Below are 15,584 nucleotides of genomic sequence, written 5' to 3'. Positions count from 1 at the left end.
CCCAGGTATTCCATAGCGATTAGCAGCTGATGAATAATTACAAGAGTGCTTTACTTCCCAAGTTTACCTTTATCAAATGGTCTTTGTCTGACTGTCTCACCTTTCAGCAAGTTCTTGTATTGTGGGGGAGAGCATGATCAGATATTTCCCATGGAGAAGGCATTTAAAGTAGCGAGGTCGGTACTTATTCCTTCTAATATAATTAGAGTAATACATACTCTCTCCGGTTTCACAATTCTTTAAGATTTGAACCACATAATCTTCAAAATACATATTTAACTATAATTTTCTATTATAATATTTATAATAAATAAATATATTTTACTTTTATTATAATACTTTGTAATGTTGTTTTACTGACTTTGAACTAAGTACTTTTAATGTTATTGTTCGTTAATGATATAAAAGTTTGAATTTAACCCTGTCCAAAACATCGAGTATTATGGAACATGATAGAGTATGAAGCAAAGCTTTTGCTCTCTTTTTCAAAAAAAAAATATTAAAATAATTGCAGGGGAATTACATGCTGAGGCTGCACCTTGTAATTTCACTTACACAAGATGAATTAATGCAAATGCAGAACACTTTCGTGCGAATGCTAGGTTGGAAAATCATAAAGAACACCGGCCATATGCCCCACAGGAGGACCCGAAACGGTTCAATGAGGCCCTCCTGAACTCTTACTACCAGCTCCAAATTCATTGTTGTGATGGGATATCAATGCCAGCTTCTTGAGCGGCTATAAGCACTTGATCAAAATCATATATTGTCTAATGATACAGGGTAAAGTTTGTACCTTCTGAGATAAAAATGGGAAATATAATATAGAGTATATGCACTGTTTTTGTTCTGATATACAAAATTAGGTTGAAATCCTAGACTTGCTAGTTGATACAGTAAAACAAAGGGGAAAAATGTTCTCTGGATTTAATTTTGAGAAACAGCTGCACCCTTTATTAGTGGTTGTAGGCACAATAAAAGACTAAGAACGAGGGGGTAAATTAAACCAAATACTGGTAAGAATTTTCTATGCAGCTATTCTGCCGTAATTTATCGCTGCCTGATTTGTCATTTGTCAGACCAACCCAACCTTTACCTCCTGAAGTAAGAGGAGTTTCGCTTTGATACCTTATGCTAAAGCTCCATACACTTATCTGTTGAGATCCCTCTCCAGAAGCATTCACGTACTACATCTGCAATTATGCATTGTCTGTCTGTCTCTACGATAAACCTTGACACTCCGGACTTCCTTGGCAAGTTCAATTGCTCTCGTCAAGGGACACGATGATTTTGCTGACATGATCTGTAAAAGAAGCAAAGTCGTATCAGTTTGATGATCATTAAGGAATGAAGACAAAAGTACAAATTCAAATGCCTGTCAGCATCACCTCTTTCTTTCCGACTAGCTGCTGTTTGTCTGCAACTCGGTCTGACGCTTTGCTTTGTCATGCATTGCGAGTAGTTCCCTTTTCTTCTGTTCTCATCCAAAGAATGATCAAAATTACACGATGCTCCAAAAATAAATATGGTGCAGCTTGTTGGAAAGATATAAGTATGCTTTAAGCTAAGCCATCATTCACAGTAAAAGTAGATCATTTGCATTTGGAGCTGCAGTTTAGGATTTTAGACTATGGTACTACAAAGACTGAGGCAAAATCCAAACAGCACAAGTGTTATTCACATCTACTAATTACTGTACAGTTTCTACTTCGCTATGAGCCTATGATTGCTGTGCAATGATGACTTACAACTAGCCAGAATATCAGATCAAACTAGTTGGTATCTGCTTCTCGAATATAACGACCAATAGCCAGAACAATTTTCACCAATTGGATATCGAAAGGCTAATTCGCTAATTCTAAAGCAGCATTTATCACGGGAACACATAGATTAAAATATAATTGCTGGCTTCCAAAACAAAAGATCTGATCCTCTTTATAGTAGCCATATACCGAGCAATCGCAGTGTGGATGTGATCAAGGTACTCATCCCAGTCTGAATCATCAGCCATAGTGATACCAAGTCGCTCAACCTCTTCATCGGTGTAGTCCGCTAATTCGGTAGGGGCAGCTAAAGGGCTTCGCATTCCGCGCTTGATGTTTAACTCGTTGATGCCCTTCATAGCCTTCTTGAAATTCTCATACCGATGAGCCTTCTCTTTCTTGGTTATGTATATCCGGCCATGCTCCTTCATCCAGTCTTCGAATTTTGCCTTCATGGCTGGCTCATCCACCGCGTTGTTGCCATCCTCGTCTGTGTCGGCGGCATCAGCATCGACGATGGCCTCCTCCACCTTGTCGGAACATTTCTGGTCATAGTTTGGTTTCCCCCCGTTCATCTGAACGCGGAGGTAACCGTAGTACTCAGGATAGGCGAAGGTGCCATCTTTCCTTGTGAACCTTGCCATGACGGATGGCTCGATCACGTCCCTCCACTTTACGGTCTCCTCCTCCTTCCTGGTATACTCCCAAGCTGCCACAGGTACAAACAGGTAGGGAACGAAACAAATCAGTGTATTGAATAGTAGGCTAAGACATTTAACGGTAACCTCTCTCAAACAGTTTGTTGGCGGATGGCATGAGTCCCTTCGACCGAATCTGCCGAAACCCATGGCGAAGACCACGAGCCAAGGATGATGCGAGGCGAAGGGTCGCACGAGTGCACGCCGAAGAAGGACGACTTCGCCATGCCGAAGAAGGACGACTTCGCCAGGACCGGTTCGCCCCGGCATCCAGCCCAGAGAAGGACGGCTTCGCCAGGTCCAGTTCGCCCCCGCGAGGGCCGAAGTAGCCTTCTCGGCCCACCAAGCTTAGAGACCATAGGGCCGGCGATCGCCCGATGGCCCATCAAGAGCCCATGAGCCCCCCTTTACGTTATGTAACCCTGTAAACGTCCCTTTCATAAGGGCAACTATGTAAATTCCTCAGTACAACCTAGACCCTAGAAGTGAGAATCTGTAACGGGGCTATAAATAGCCCCCTAGGGCCATGTAATACAGGGGAGAAAATTCAAGAAATCAATATACTTCGTTTCTTTCCAACCACTGTTAAGTAACCACGTCTTTCGACGTATGCGGTTGTCGTTTCGATAACAGCTGGCGCCGACCGTGGGGACCTCCGAGCGAAACCACTGAGAGCGAATGCCACCGAAGAAGGTCGTGAAGGAGAAGGTTACAAGGCGAAAGGAAAGCGACGCCGGGGCGGACATGGCCGCCGAAGAAGGAGCGGAACCTTCGGCATCAATCGCCGAAGTGGGAGGAGCCCCGTCCGCTTCGGCACCGGCACCGTCTGCTTCGGCGCTGATCACAGCATTGCTGCCTTCGGCCCCTGCCACCTCTGAGCAGGCGCCAAGGGTGGATGAAGTGGCGAAGGCGGCTGCAGCGGCAAGGGCGCTTCAGACCAGGGCGGAGATCCTTTCGGCAGGACAGCTGCTGGTGCCCCCTGCCGCTCCGTCGCAGCCAACAGTGGCCCAAGCCGCACTCCCTGCCGTGCAAGTTCAAGTCAACTCCGACCCTGAAACACAAGCCGAAGCCGATATGGAAACTATTAGGCAGAACATGGCACGACTCCAAGACATGCTTCGCCAAATGCAAGAACAGCAACAAGCGTACGAGGCGGCGAGGCGGTCCAGGGTCCCTTCGGCACCAATCCTCCAATATTCGGCAGGGTATGTCCCGCCTCAAGTCTGTCCACAAGTGCAGTCCCAGCCCGTTCCGCCGCAAGTCTCACAGGCATCGGTGCACTTCGCCGGGCAGCCGGCAGCCGCAGCAGTGCACCAGGCCCCCTATGGACAAGCTCAGCAGATCGCGGCCCAAGTGTAGCCTCAACCACTTGGCCAGGTGTCGCAAACCGTAGCGGAAGGGGCTTCGGCTCTGCAGGCGCAATTCCAAGCTTTCCTTCAGCAACTCAATCAGCCCCACAACATTTCGAGTACAGCTCCCTCGACTCGTCCAGAGGGGAGTACAGGTCAAGGTGCACCTAGTTGGTTGCCGCCGAACCAGCCGAATCTGGGGGCTTCGCCATGGAGTCAGACACCTCAGTACGACTTCGTCAATGCCGCCCAGGCGCAAACTGTTCGGCCGCAAGGACCGACACCAGGCTTTGGAACAAGCCAAGCACCAGCCCAAGTCGCCATGACATGGTCGCAGCCAGTTTTCGACCCATCCATGGCGACCCAGCAAGTATTACCAATCGCAACCGGGCAGCCGAGCACCATGGCTCAAACTCACGCGCAAGCCGTAATTTCACCTTTCGCCACGCCGTACCCGCAGCAAGGTGCAGCAAACAGAGCGGGGGGCGAGAAGGGGCTGCCGCTGAGTGGGGGAATTAAGAACCGCCCAATTCCACCCCAGTTCAAATTCCCACCCGTCCCACGCTACTCGGGCGAAACTGACCCGAAGGAGTTCCTATCCATCTATGAGTCCGCGATCGAGGCGGCTCATGGCGACGAAAATACCAAGGCAAAGGTAATTCACCTCGCTCTGGACGGCATCGCCCGTTCTTGGTATTTCAATCTGCCAGCCAATAGCATTTACTCATGGGAGCAATTGCGCGATGTTTTTGTTCTTAACTTTCGAGGCACTTATGAGGAGCCGAAGACGCAGCAGCATCTGCTCGGCATTCGCCAAAGGCCGGGAGAATCGATAAGAGAATACATGCGTCGCTTCTCGCAAGCCCGGTGTCAAGTTCAAGACATAACTGAGGCGTTAGTCATAAATGCTGCTTCGGCCGGTTTGCTCGAAGGCGAACTCACAAGGAAAATCGCCAATAAGGAACCACAAACACTTGAGCATTTGCTTCGCATCATTGACGGTTTTGCAAGGGGTGAAGAGGATTCCAAGCGACGGCAAGCCATACAAGCTGAGTACGATAAAGCTTCTATTGCCGCCGCCCAAGCTCAAGCACAAGTTCAAGTTGCCGAACCACCTCCCCTCGCGGTTCGTCAGCCTCAAACGGCGATCCAAGGGCAGCCGCCAAGACAAGGTCAAGCTCCCATAACCTGGAAAAAGTTCAGGACCGACCGCGCGGGCAAGGCTGTGATGGCCGTCGAAGAAGTGCAAGCCCTCCGCAAGGAGTTCGACGCCCAGCAAGCAAGCAACCATCAGCCGGTCCGTAAGAAGGTCCGAAAAGACCTTTACTGCGCTTTCCATGGACGCTCTTCGCATACCACAGAGCAATGCCGAAACATCAGGCAACGTGGCAACACGCAAGATACTAGACCACAGCAAGGAGCAACCGTCGAAGCACCTCGTGAAGCAGCCCAAGAACAACCCCCGGTCGAACAACGTCAAGATGCACAGCGAAGAGTAATCCAAGTGATTACGAGGGCCGACCCGCTCGGCCATTTGTCCAAAAGGCAGAAAAAGATGCAGATCCGAGCGGTCCACAGCATCACTTCGACGGGGGAGGGGGCGCCGCAGTATATGAACCAGCCAATTTCTTTCGGGCCAGAAGACGCCGAAGGAGTCATGTTCCCACATCAAGATCCACTGGTAATATCAGCTGAGATAGCCGGCTTTGAAGTCCGGCGAATCCTGTTCGACGGAGGGAGTTCGGCTGATGTCATCTTCGCCGAGGCGTATGCTAAGATGGGGTTGCCCACCCAGGCTCTTACACCAGCACCAACGTCACTCCGGGGGTTCGGCGGAGAGGCAGTTCAAGTTCTCGGCCAGGCACTTCTGCTGATAGCTTTCGGCTCGGGAGAAAACAGACGCGAAGAGCAAGTACTGTTCGATGTCGTCGACATCCCGTACAACTACAATGCCATCCTCGGCCGTGCGACCCTGAACAAGTTCGAAGCCATTTCCCACCACAACTATCTCAAACTCAAGATGCCCGGCCCAGCGGGAGTGATAGTGGTCAAGGGGCTTCAGCCTTCGCCTGCGTCGAAAGGCGATCAAGCCGTAGTCAACAGGGCCATGCACAATGTCGAAGCCGAACTCCACAGCCGGCCAAAACACGCGCCAAAACCCACACCTCACGGCAAGATAGTAAAAGTGCAGGTTGACGATGCCGACCCCACAAAGCTCGTATCGCTGGGAGACGGCATGGGCAAACAAGAAGCTGAGAGCATCCTAGCGGTGCTAAAGAAGAACATTGATATCTTCGCCTGGGGCCCTGACGAAGTGGGGGGGGGGGGTTTCGGCAGACCTCATCATGTATCACCTAGCAGTCAAGCCGGATGCCAAGCCAAGAGAGCAGAAACTGCGTAAGATGTCCGCAGATCGTCAAGAGGCGGCGAAAGCCGAAGTCCAAAAGCTGCTCAAGGCTGGGGTCATTCAGGAGATCGTCCACCCAGAATGGTTGGCGAATCCAGTACTGGTGCGGAAGTCAAACGGCAAATGGCGAATGTGTGTAGACTTCACGGACCTGAATAAGGCATGTCCAAAAGACGATTTCCCTTTGCCGCGGATTGATCAGCTCGTGGATTCGACAGCCGGCTGCGAACTCATGAGTTTCCTGGACGCATATTCCGGCTATCATCAGATCCATATGAACCCACCGGACATCCCGAAAACTGCTTTTATCACCCCGTTTGGCACTTTCTGTCACCTCAGGATGCCTTTCGGCTTGAGGAATGCTGGGGCAACCTTCGCCAGATTGGTGTACAAGGTCCTTTGTAATCAGTTAGGGCGAAATGTGGAAGCTTATGTTGACGACATTGTCGTAAAAAGCCGTAAGGTTTTCGATCATGCGTCCGATCTGCAGGAGACTTTTGACAACTTGCGCACAGCGGGCATAAAATTGAATCCTGAGAAGTGCGTCTTCGGAGTTCGCGCGGGCAAGTTGTTGGGATTCCTGGTTTCTGAAAGAGGAATCGAGGCGAACCCAGAAAAAATCGATGCCATTCGGCAAATGAAGCCTCCATCAAGCACACATGATGTACAAAAGCTTGCAGGCCGAATTGCGGCGCTTAGCCGATTCCTCTCAAAAGCGGCCGAAAGAGGTCTCCCATTCTTCAAGACCCTCCGGGGCGCAGGAAAGTTCAGTTGGACACCAGAATGCCAAGCAGCGTTCGACGACCTAAAACAATACTTGCAAAGCCCACCAGCCCTCATAAGCCCGAATCCAGGAAGCGAACTGCTGCTGTACTTAGCAGCCTCACCAGCGGCAGTAAGCGCCGCCCTTGTTCAAGAAACAGAGTTCGGCCAGAAACCAGTTTATTTTGTCTCCGAAGCGCTGCAAGAGGCGAAGACAAGATACATCGAGATGGAAAAGCTTGCTTACACCTTGGTGATGGCTTCGCACAAGCTCAAGCACTACTTCCAGGCCCATAAAATAATGGTGCCTTCACAGTACCCTTTGGGCGAAATACTACGAGGCAAGGAAATCTTTGGGAGGCTTAGTAAATGGGCAGCAGAACTATCCCCGTTTGATTTGCATTTCGTTGCGCGCACTGCTGTCAAGTCTCAAGTGCTAGCCGACTTTGTAGCCGAATGGACCCCAGTGTCAACCTCTGAACCCGAGCCCGTCGAGCAGCCCTGGATAATGTGCTCCGACGGTTCATGGTCGCACAAGGGAGCAGGCGTCGCGGCAATTCTCATTTCGCCGAACGGTGTACCAGTTCGGTACGCCGCAAGGTTGCAGTTTAACACAACCAACAACGCAGCAGAATACGAAGCCATTCTTCTAGGCCTAAGAAAGGCGAAAGCACTGGGAGTTCGGCGCTTGCTAATTCGAACCGATTCTAAGTTGGTAGCAAGCCATGTTGACAAGTCCTTTGAGGCGAAAGAAGAAGGAATGAAAAAGTATTTGGAGGCTGTCCGAACCATGGAAAAGTACTTCACCGGCATAACAGTCGAACACTTGCCCAGAGGCCAGAATCAGGAAGCAGACGCTCTGGCGAAATCTGCCGCTAGTGGCGGACCGCATTTGCCGGGCATATTTTTCGAGGTACTGCACACACCAAGCGTGTCTGTGGACAGTCTGGTCTTAACAATTGACCAGGTAAAACTGGGAGAAGACCCAAATGACTGGCGAACCCCGTTTGTTAAATATATCGAAACTGGCTGGCTTCCGGATGATGAAGCAGAAGCAAAGCGCTTGCAAATCAGAGCCACGAAGTATAAGTTAATCTCAGGCCAACTTTACCGTTCTGGGATGCTTCAACCTCTACTCCGTTGCGTTTCTTTCGCCGAAGGTGAGCAAATGGCGAAGGAGATACACCAGGGGCTATGTGGCGCTCACCAAGCTGCAAGAACGGTGGCCTCCAAGGTGTTTAGACAAGGGGTTTACTGGCCAACTGTGTTGAAAGTCTGTGCAGAGCAGATTAAGAAGTGCGAGAGCTGCCAGCGTCATGGCTGAAGTCAAACCGCGCCCCACTATGACTTGCAGCCCATTGCGCCAATTTGGCCCTTCGCCAGATGGGGACTGGACATCATTGGCCCAATCCCTTCGGCACGAAACGGGTATAAGTTCGCCATTGTGGCTGTTGAATATTTCTCTCGGTGGGTCGAAGCCGAACTCCTTGGTGCAATTACTTCGGCAGCAGTACAGAAGTTCGTGTGGAAAAACATTATCTGCCGGTTCGGAGTACCAAAGGAGTTCATCACCGACAACGGCAAGCAGTTCGACTCTGAAAAGTTCAGACAAATGTGCGAAGGGCTTAACCTGGAAATAAAATTCGCATCGGTCGCACACCCGCAGTCCAACGGAGCGGCCGAACGAACAAATGGCAAGATCCTGGAAGCACTAAAGAAAAGGCTCGAGGGGGCAGCGAAAGGCAAATGGCCAGAAGAGATGCTATCTGTTCTTTGGGCCCTGCGAACGACCCCCACAAGACCAACGAGGTTTAGCCCGTTCATGCTCCTCTATGGCGACGAGGCAATGACCCCAGCAGAGCTAGGGGCTAACTCACCAAGGGTGGTGTTCTCTGGGGGCGAAGAAGGACGCGAGGTGTCGCTCGAACTATTAGAAGGAGTAAGAGTCGAAGCACTCGAGCACATGCGCAAATATGCCGTAAACACTTCGGCAACCTACAACAAAAAGGTTCGACCGACAGATCTCTTGCCCGGTCAGCTCGTCCTAAGAAAAAAGGCGAACCCAGTGGCTGTCGGCAAGCTTGAATCGAAATGGGAAGGCCCGTACCTCATCAAGCACAAATCAAGGACGGGGTCTTTTCGGCTGGCAACATTGGAAGGCGAGGGGCTCGACCACTCCTGGAATGCTGCCTCCCTCAAGCGCTTTTATGTCTAGAATAGGTGGCACCCAAATCGCCAACTTGTAAAAATGTATATAGTCATGTAAGCCATTCGGCACTATGTACGCCTCCCGGCAAAAAAAAAAGGAAAAAAAAAGAGGAAAATGAAAAAAGAAAAAAAAACTGGATGTAGGGTTATTATCCGCCATGGAGGCCCGAACCAGTATAAAACCTCTGTGTCCTCTACCTTCTTTTTTTTATTGTGTGATTGATAACTTGTGGAAAAACCCCAAGGCAAACGCCTGATCAGCGAAAAAGCCAGGGGGGCGAAACGAATCGGCCGAAGCATCGCTCGCCGAACGTTGAAACCACAACAGCTTGTTTCGGAAATAACTAACCGAACGCCATTACATTCGATCAGCATGAAAGTAAAAGCGTCTATCGAAAACGGAAGACGAAAGCTGGAAAAGTCGAAGCCTATTTCGCTAATGTATGCAAAGGGGCCGACATGTTCCGACCCAACGAAAGCACGCGAAGTGACAATGCGAGAATAGCGAAAAGGAAGTAAAGCACACTTTTATTGATTCAAAAAAAAAAGGGAGGTATCGAGGATTACAACTCAAACAGTGCAATATAGATCACAAATAAATTACATCTTCGCCCTCGTGTCCCCTTTCTCCCCTGTCGGCTAAAGAATGATCGGGCGAACAAGGTTCGTCGTCGCTAATATCATACACCACTCTAAGGGGAGAAGGGGGCGAAACGCAAATTATGCCATAACGGCGCCGAAAGATCGCTTCCTGCCGATCGGTCTTCTGATGATTCCGCCAAAAGCGAAGCCATGTCGTCCAAACGTCTTGAATGAACAAGATCATAATCCTCCAGGGTTCGCTCAGGGTGACTCCGAAGCCACCCAGCAACCTTGAAAACCTTATAGCTGTGTCCATTTATCAGCATTTCACGATACACAGGCCGAAACGGGCATCGCATCTTCGGCAAATCTTTTAAAGCCACAAATTTCTCGTTTTGGTTTCGCCAACTTCCAGACGGGGGTCGAATACACAGTTTTCGGCGAATACCCTGGCAGATAATGCAGAAATGGCAAAAAACCAATCGAATAGTGAGAAGTAGGCGAAAGCATAACAAGGACCAACAGTAAAGGGCGAAAGGTAGGTCTGTTATACATATTTTAAATGCCCAACGACAACTTAGTCTCGGTTACAATAAAAAGGTTAGCGGCAGCCTGCCGAATATACAACGGTTCGCCACCCCTGGCGAACCCCAAAAAAAAACTATGAAAATCTAAAGAAAGGGCGGAGGGCCTCACACCTCTGGGTGATCCTGGGCATCACCTCCACCCCCTTCGGCCTCCACGTACTCTTCTTCGCGAAGCTCCGCCGCCTCAGCCTTCGCCAGCTGCTCCAAAAGGCGCGCCTTAGCGGTCGAGCGGCCGTCCCTCTGCTAGAATTGTTTTCGCCACGCACGAAGTGCGGGCGAAATGTCTTGTGAACTGATTTCCCAATCCCCTTTCGCGTAGTTGGGGAACTCGGCGACATGCTCACAGCCGAACTGCTGTAGGAGGCCCGTGGTAAAGGCCGCGGACACGCGCGCACAGCAGTCGCCGTACGCGGTGGCACAGTCCGAAACCGAACCACCAGCCTGCTAGGTCCATTCGGAGAAGTCAAAGGCAGAGGCATCTTCGGAAGGGACACCTCGCACTTTCGCGCCCATATCGGTAAGAGCAAGGCGAAGCGTTTGGCAAGCTGTTCGCGCGGACTCGGTAGTTTTCACCATCTCCCGTGAAAACCGCCGCGACTCCGCAGCAGCGCTTGCCTCGGCCTTGCAGACTTCCTGCCGAAGAGCCTCCATCTTCGACTCGGTAAGGTTGTAGTAATCCACAAGCACGGCGGAGTGGGCCTTTTCTTTTTGCAGTTCGGCCTTCAAGCGTTCGACTTCGGCCCTAGCTTCATTCCCTTTTTCCAGTTCCAACTGGAGCCGCTTGTTTTCGGCTTTCGTCTCCTTCAGGGTGTTAGCCAGGACCTCCATCTCAAGATTTTTGCGGCCTATTTCGTCATCCTTCGCCCGAAGACGGCTTTTGAACCCGTCAAGGCGGGCTCGCACGGTTCGCTCTGTTGAACAGTGAGCCGCAAGGATCTGGGCGCAAAACAAGAGCGGCGAAGAGAGCAAGTGTCAGCAAAAGCAAAGATAAGAACAGAGAAAAAGGAGGGGAAAGACGTACCCGAACCACAAGACTTTTTATAGCGGAGCACCCCTCATTGAACTCATTAAGTTCGGTGAACAGGCTCGGGGTGCCGGCAGGCATGATTAGATTGCTCACCCCTTCCACAAAAGGAAGGAGGTCTGCCCGTGTCTCGAAGTCGCCGGGGGCGAAGCGGGGCACCGCAAGCGAATACTCTGACGCGGACGTTTCGCCAGCCGCTCTCTTTCCCTTCGCCTCAGTCAGCGGCGATGCAATTGGCTGACGAGGAGGACTGCCGAAAACTTTCGCCGCGGCCGTCACGATCCTTTCCGCGGAGGCCGAAGCCCCAGCGGCAGTGCTACCACCCGCTCCAGTGCCGCCAAGTGGAGGAGCGGGAGCGGCTGAGAGATCCAGGCTGCGGCCAGCGGGCGAAGTCAGAGTCCCGTCAGAGGACTCATCGTCGCTAAAAACTCGAGCGATATCGACAAGTCCTTTCTTTTTAGCCGCCTTCTTGACGGGGCCTCCCTTCGCCGCCTTGCCAGAGGAGAACGCAACCAGAGCCTTCGCCACGTCCAAGTCTTTTTGGCGAAGGGGGGAGCTATTCGACTCCACCCCAGTCTCGTTATGGCCAGGACTTGGAGTGGGGGTATAACCGGGAGTTTCGGCGCGTCCCTCGGTCACCTCGACCGCGGCATTTTCGACCGCGGTCTCCGTCTCTTCTTCCTCCCCCTCTCCCTCTTCGCCGTCAAGTTCTTCGCCATCCTTGTCGTCAGCGTCAGAATCTGATGAAACAGGAGCCCTACGCTTCCTAGGGGCAAGCTTAACCTGACCGCGCGGCCGCTTCCGCGAAGGCCCTGCTTCGTCACCAGCCTTATGGGGATTCGCCCGAGGAGGCAATTCGCCGTTAAAAACCCGGTTCGCCCGACCAGTTGCCTGCCGTGTAAGCATTTGGCTGTACTCAACGACCGATACGTCGCCGATCATCTTACGGGCTTCGGCTTCGGCTTGGTCAAGGGTTAGCACTGCAAAGGAAAGGAAAGGAGTCAGGTTAAAAGGTCAAGCAGAGAGAGCTAAAGCGCGAAAGTATATGGCGAAAACAGCAGACTTACTGTTCATTCCCTCAGGGAGGACCAGCTTAGGCAAGCCATCAACCTCTTCGCTCAGGTTAACCGCAACCTGCCATGACTGGGAGAGGGGAAAGATGCGAAGCATGCAGAACTCCTCCACCAGGTCGCGGCAGCTGAGGCGGGAACAGACTTTCCTTAGCAGGGCGAACCGGGCCTCCATAGCGCCATCCACGGCGATCCTGGGTTTTCGATTCGGCGCAATAACCCTGCGCCGACACCGAAGAGCTTTCGCTGAATCAGAGCCGGCCTCGAAGGGGATGGTGTGGTAAAACCACCTCGCCATCCAATGGCGGTCCCACTTCGACATGGCAGCATTCGCTGGCCAAAGGTCGGACCGTTCGGGGCGAACATTGAAGTTCACGCTCCCGATCACCGTCTTCTTCGTCCCAGCCGGAGTAATCACCGTCTTGGAGTTCACGGTGGCGAAGAATATGGCGCCGAAGAGAGCAGCGCTAGGTTCGAACCCAGAAGTCCGACAAGCCCAATCGAAAATTGAGATCCGAACCAGCGTCGATGGGCTCAATTGGGGGAGCTCTACCTGGAAGAGGCGAAGGATCTCCGGCAATAGCACGTTGCACGGAAACCGTAGCCCTGCCTCAAAAAAGACGGCGAAAACCACCGTCCGATTGTCCACAGGCTTCGGCACCACAGCTTTCCCCGGGGCGAAAGCCTGCCCCGCAATCAACGCCCCAGAGCTGACTAGTTTCGCCAGCTCGTCGTCATCCACAAGGGAGGCCCCCAAAAAGGTGGTGTTATCGTCGTCGACCCGGCCAGGGTCCGGTCCGACCGCCTGAACGGGGTTTGGTTTGCGAGGGGCCATGGCGAAAGGCGTGTGGGCCGTGGCGAACCAATAGGGTAGGCGAAACACCTACGGATTCAAGAAACGCTGTGGAAGGAGATAACGAAGGAGGAGAGCGCACGCAGTAAAAGTGGCAAAGTGTGACGGTGAAAGGGAAAGGGGTGAGAATATATAGCCCACCGAGTCGACGTTTCGCATACCCTCCAATCACAAAGAGCCACGTGGCGCGAGGGTAGGCGTAACGGTAAAATCCCATCATCCGACCAGCACAGTAAAAAGCCCATTAAGGGAAAGCCCAATACTGTTCACTTCGGCCCGGAAAAAGTAATGATATTTTATTTGCAGGAACAGTACGGGTTTCGGCAGGAGCATCGATCGAAAGGGGGCGCCACATACCATACCACATGGTTTGCACGGTCTCGGCCGAAGCTCCGCTCTCACCCTTGCCCGCGAGGGGCTTGTTGGCGGATGGCATGAGTCCCTTCGACCGAATCTGCCGAAACCCATGGCGAAAACCACGAGCCAAGGATGATGCGAGGCGAAGGGTCGCACGAGTGCACGCCGAAGAAGGACGACTTCGCCATGCCGAAGAAGGACAACTTCGCCAGGACCGGTTCGCCCCGGCATCCAGCCCAGAGAAGGACAGCTTCGCCAGGTCCAGTTCGCCCCCGCGAGGGCCAAAGTAGCCTTCTCGGCCCACCAAGCATAGAGGCCATAGGGCCGGCGATCGCCCGATGGCCCATCAAGGGCCCATGAGCCCCCCTTTACGTTATGTAACCCTGTAAACGTCCCTTTCATAAGGGCAACTATGTAAATTCCTCAGTACAACCTAGACCCTAGAAGTGAGAATCTGTAACGGGGCTATAAATAGCCCCCTAGGGCCATGTAATACAGGGGAGAAAATTCAAGAAATCAATATACTTCGTTTCTTTCCAACCACTGTTAAGTAACCACGTCTTTCGACGTATGCGGTTGTCGTTTCGACAACACAGTTAATAGCGGCTAAATTGTAAATGAGAGTAAATAGCTAGACTCTTCTCAAACAACTATGGGCATCATCTTTTCACTTATGCTTATCAGGCAAAATTTGAATTTTCAATATTAAATTTGGAGCTGATTTTGAGATTTTTTTCATCGAAGTTTATTTTTCAGCCTTTGCTTTTAGATCGCTAAGAATACGTATATAAAAGTTTTATTGATAAATTATTTTTCGTTTACAAATAAGCCGTTTCGCTTATACCGCCAATAAGAGAAACAATGGCTTCGTATGTCTCTATATACATATATAATATATATAGCGGCAGCTATAGCCGGAAATTTAAAACGGCGAGGAATCTAATCTAACGGCACTTTCAAGAATAACGCCATACTATACATACCTGAGTCATCTCTATCTTGCTTGAAATAGAGGAATCCGAGCAGCAATCCAGCCAACGAACTCGTCAAGGCAAGAGCACCTTTTACGGCGCCATGGCCGACGCCGAGATCCCTCTGCGCGGAGAGGGACGGGAGCGTGAGCCGCTGCGCGCGAGTGATGAAATTTTCGATCTGAGATCAGGGGGGGAAACGGAGAGAGACTCACGAGGGTGCGGAGAGCGCGTGGCTTCGCTGGCCTAGTCCCCGCCGCCGCCGCCGATCGCCGCGCCTGCGCGCCGCGTGCCGAGAGCCTCCGGTCGAGGAGAGATGCGAGTGCGCGGAGGAACATGGGCCTCGAAATCTCGATCGATCGGAGGAGACGCCTCGATTTCTAGGGTTTTGACGGACTTCGCTGTGGGAGGAGTGGGAAGTGCGGATGCGCAACGGGTCGAACGGATTTCCGACAAAATCCGATCAAATTTTGTCAAATCAGATATTTAAAATCCAGTTTGATTTTCCCGTCGGTTTTTTTGTAAACACCTGAGGAGGGTCGCATGGGCCGTGCGCACGCGCAAAATTGGGCCAGTATGGGCTTCTACCTTTCCTTCTAGCGCGCGCCGGTGCAACTTGGACATCCACGTCTTGTGCTCTGCCGTGCCGGCGACGGCGGCGGCGGCGCTGCCACCGTGAACCGCGATGGCGGGCACGGCGATGAAGAACTCCTTCGCGCCAACATGGCCGCATGGCTAACGACCTTGTCATGAGAAACACCGGTCTCGACCTGATGATCCTGTTTTATTGTGAATATATACGCCACTAGACTATTAGTAAAAATGCATAATTTTTACAGGCAAAACTTGACATTTATTAGTACACATACATCAACTATATTATCTCATATTAGTTCTTAGCGTACACATGTTACTTTGGATTTTGGAGAAAGATGCCAAGTAGCTTTCGAATT

The 15,584-nt window shown here is 51.5% G+C and overlaps 1 protein-coding gene across 2 annotated transcripts; it reads right to left on the bottom strand.

The window, feature by feature from the left end:
- Nucleotides 1-707: 707 nt before the first annotated feature.
- On the bottom strand, nucleotides 708-14,984 carry LOC4343876 (uncharacterized). Of its 2 annotated transcripts, XM_015790229.3 has the most exons (5): nucleotides 14,847-14,984; nucleotides 14,644-14,755; nucleotides 1,953-2,472; nucleotides 1,389-1,474; nucleotides 708-1,303 (listed from the first exon to the last, which is right to left on the bottom strand). In XM_015790229.3, the coding sequence occupies exons 1-5, from the start codon at nucleotides 14,967-14,969 to the stop codon at nucleotides 1,260-1,262; spliced, it is 885 nt and encodes a 294-aa protein (XP_015645715.1). In that variant the 5' UTR covers nucleotides 14,970-14,984; the 3' UTR covers nucleotides 708-1,259. The 2 variants fall into 2 exon arrangements, with proteins under 2 accessions (XP_015645715.1, XP_025882955.1); XM_026027170.2 differs by lacking the exons at nucleotides 14,644-14,755; nucleotides 14,847-14,984 and having other exon boundaries at nucleotides 1,953-2,878.
- Nucleotides 14,985-15,584: the final 600 nt, after the last annotated feature.

The sequence above is a fragment of the Oryza sativa genome, chromosome 7 (assembly GCF_034140825.1).
Source record: "Oryza sativa Japonica Group chromosome 7, ASM3414082v1".
NCBI classification, from domain to species: Eukaryota; Viridiplantae; Streptophyta; class Magnoliopsida; order Poales; family Poaceae; genus Oryza; species Oryza sativa.
The sequence above is the reverse complement of the archived record's forward strand: the minus strand, read 5'-3'. Positions and strand labels throughout refer to the sequence as shown.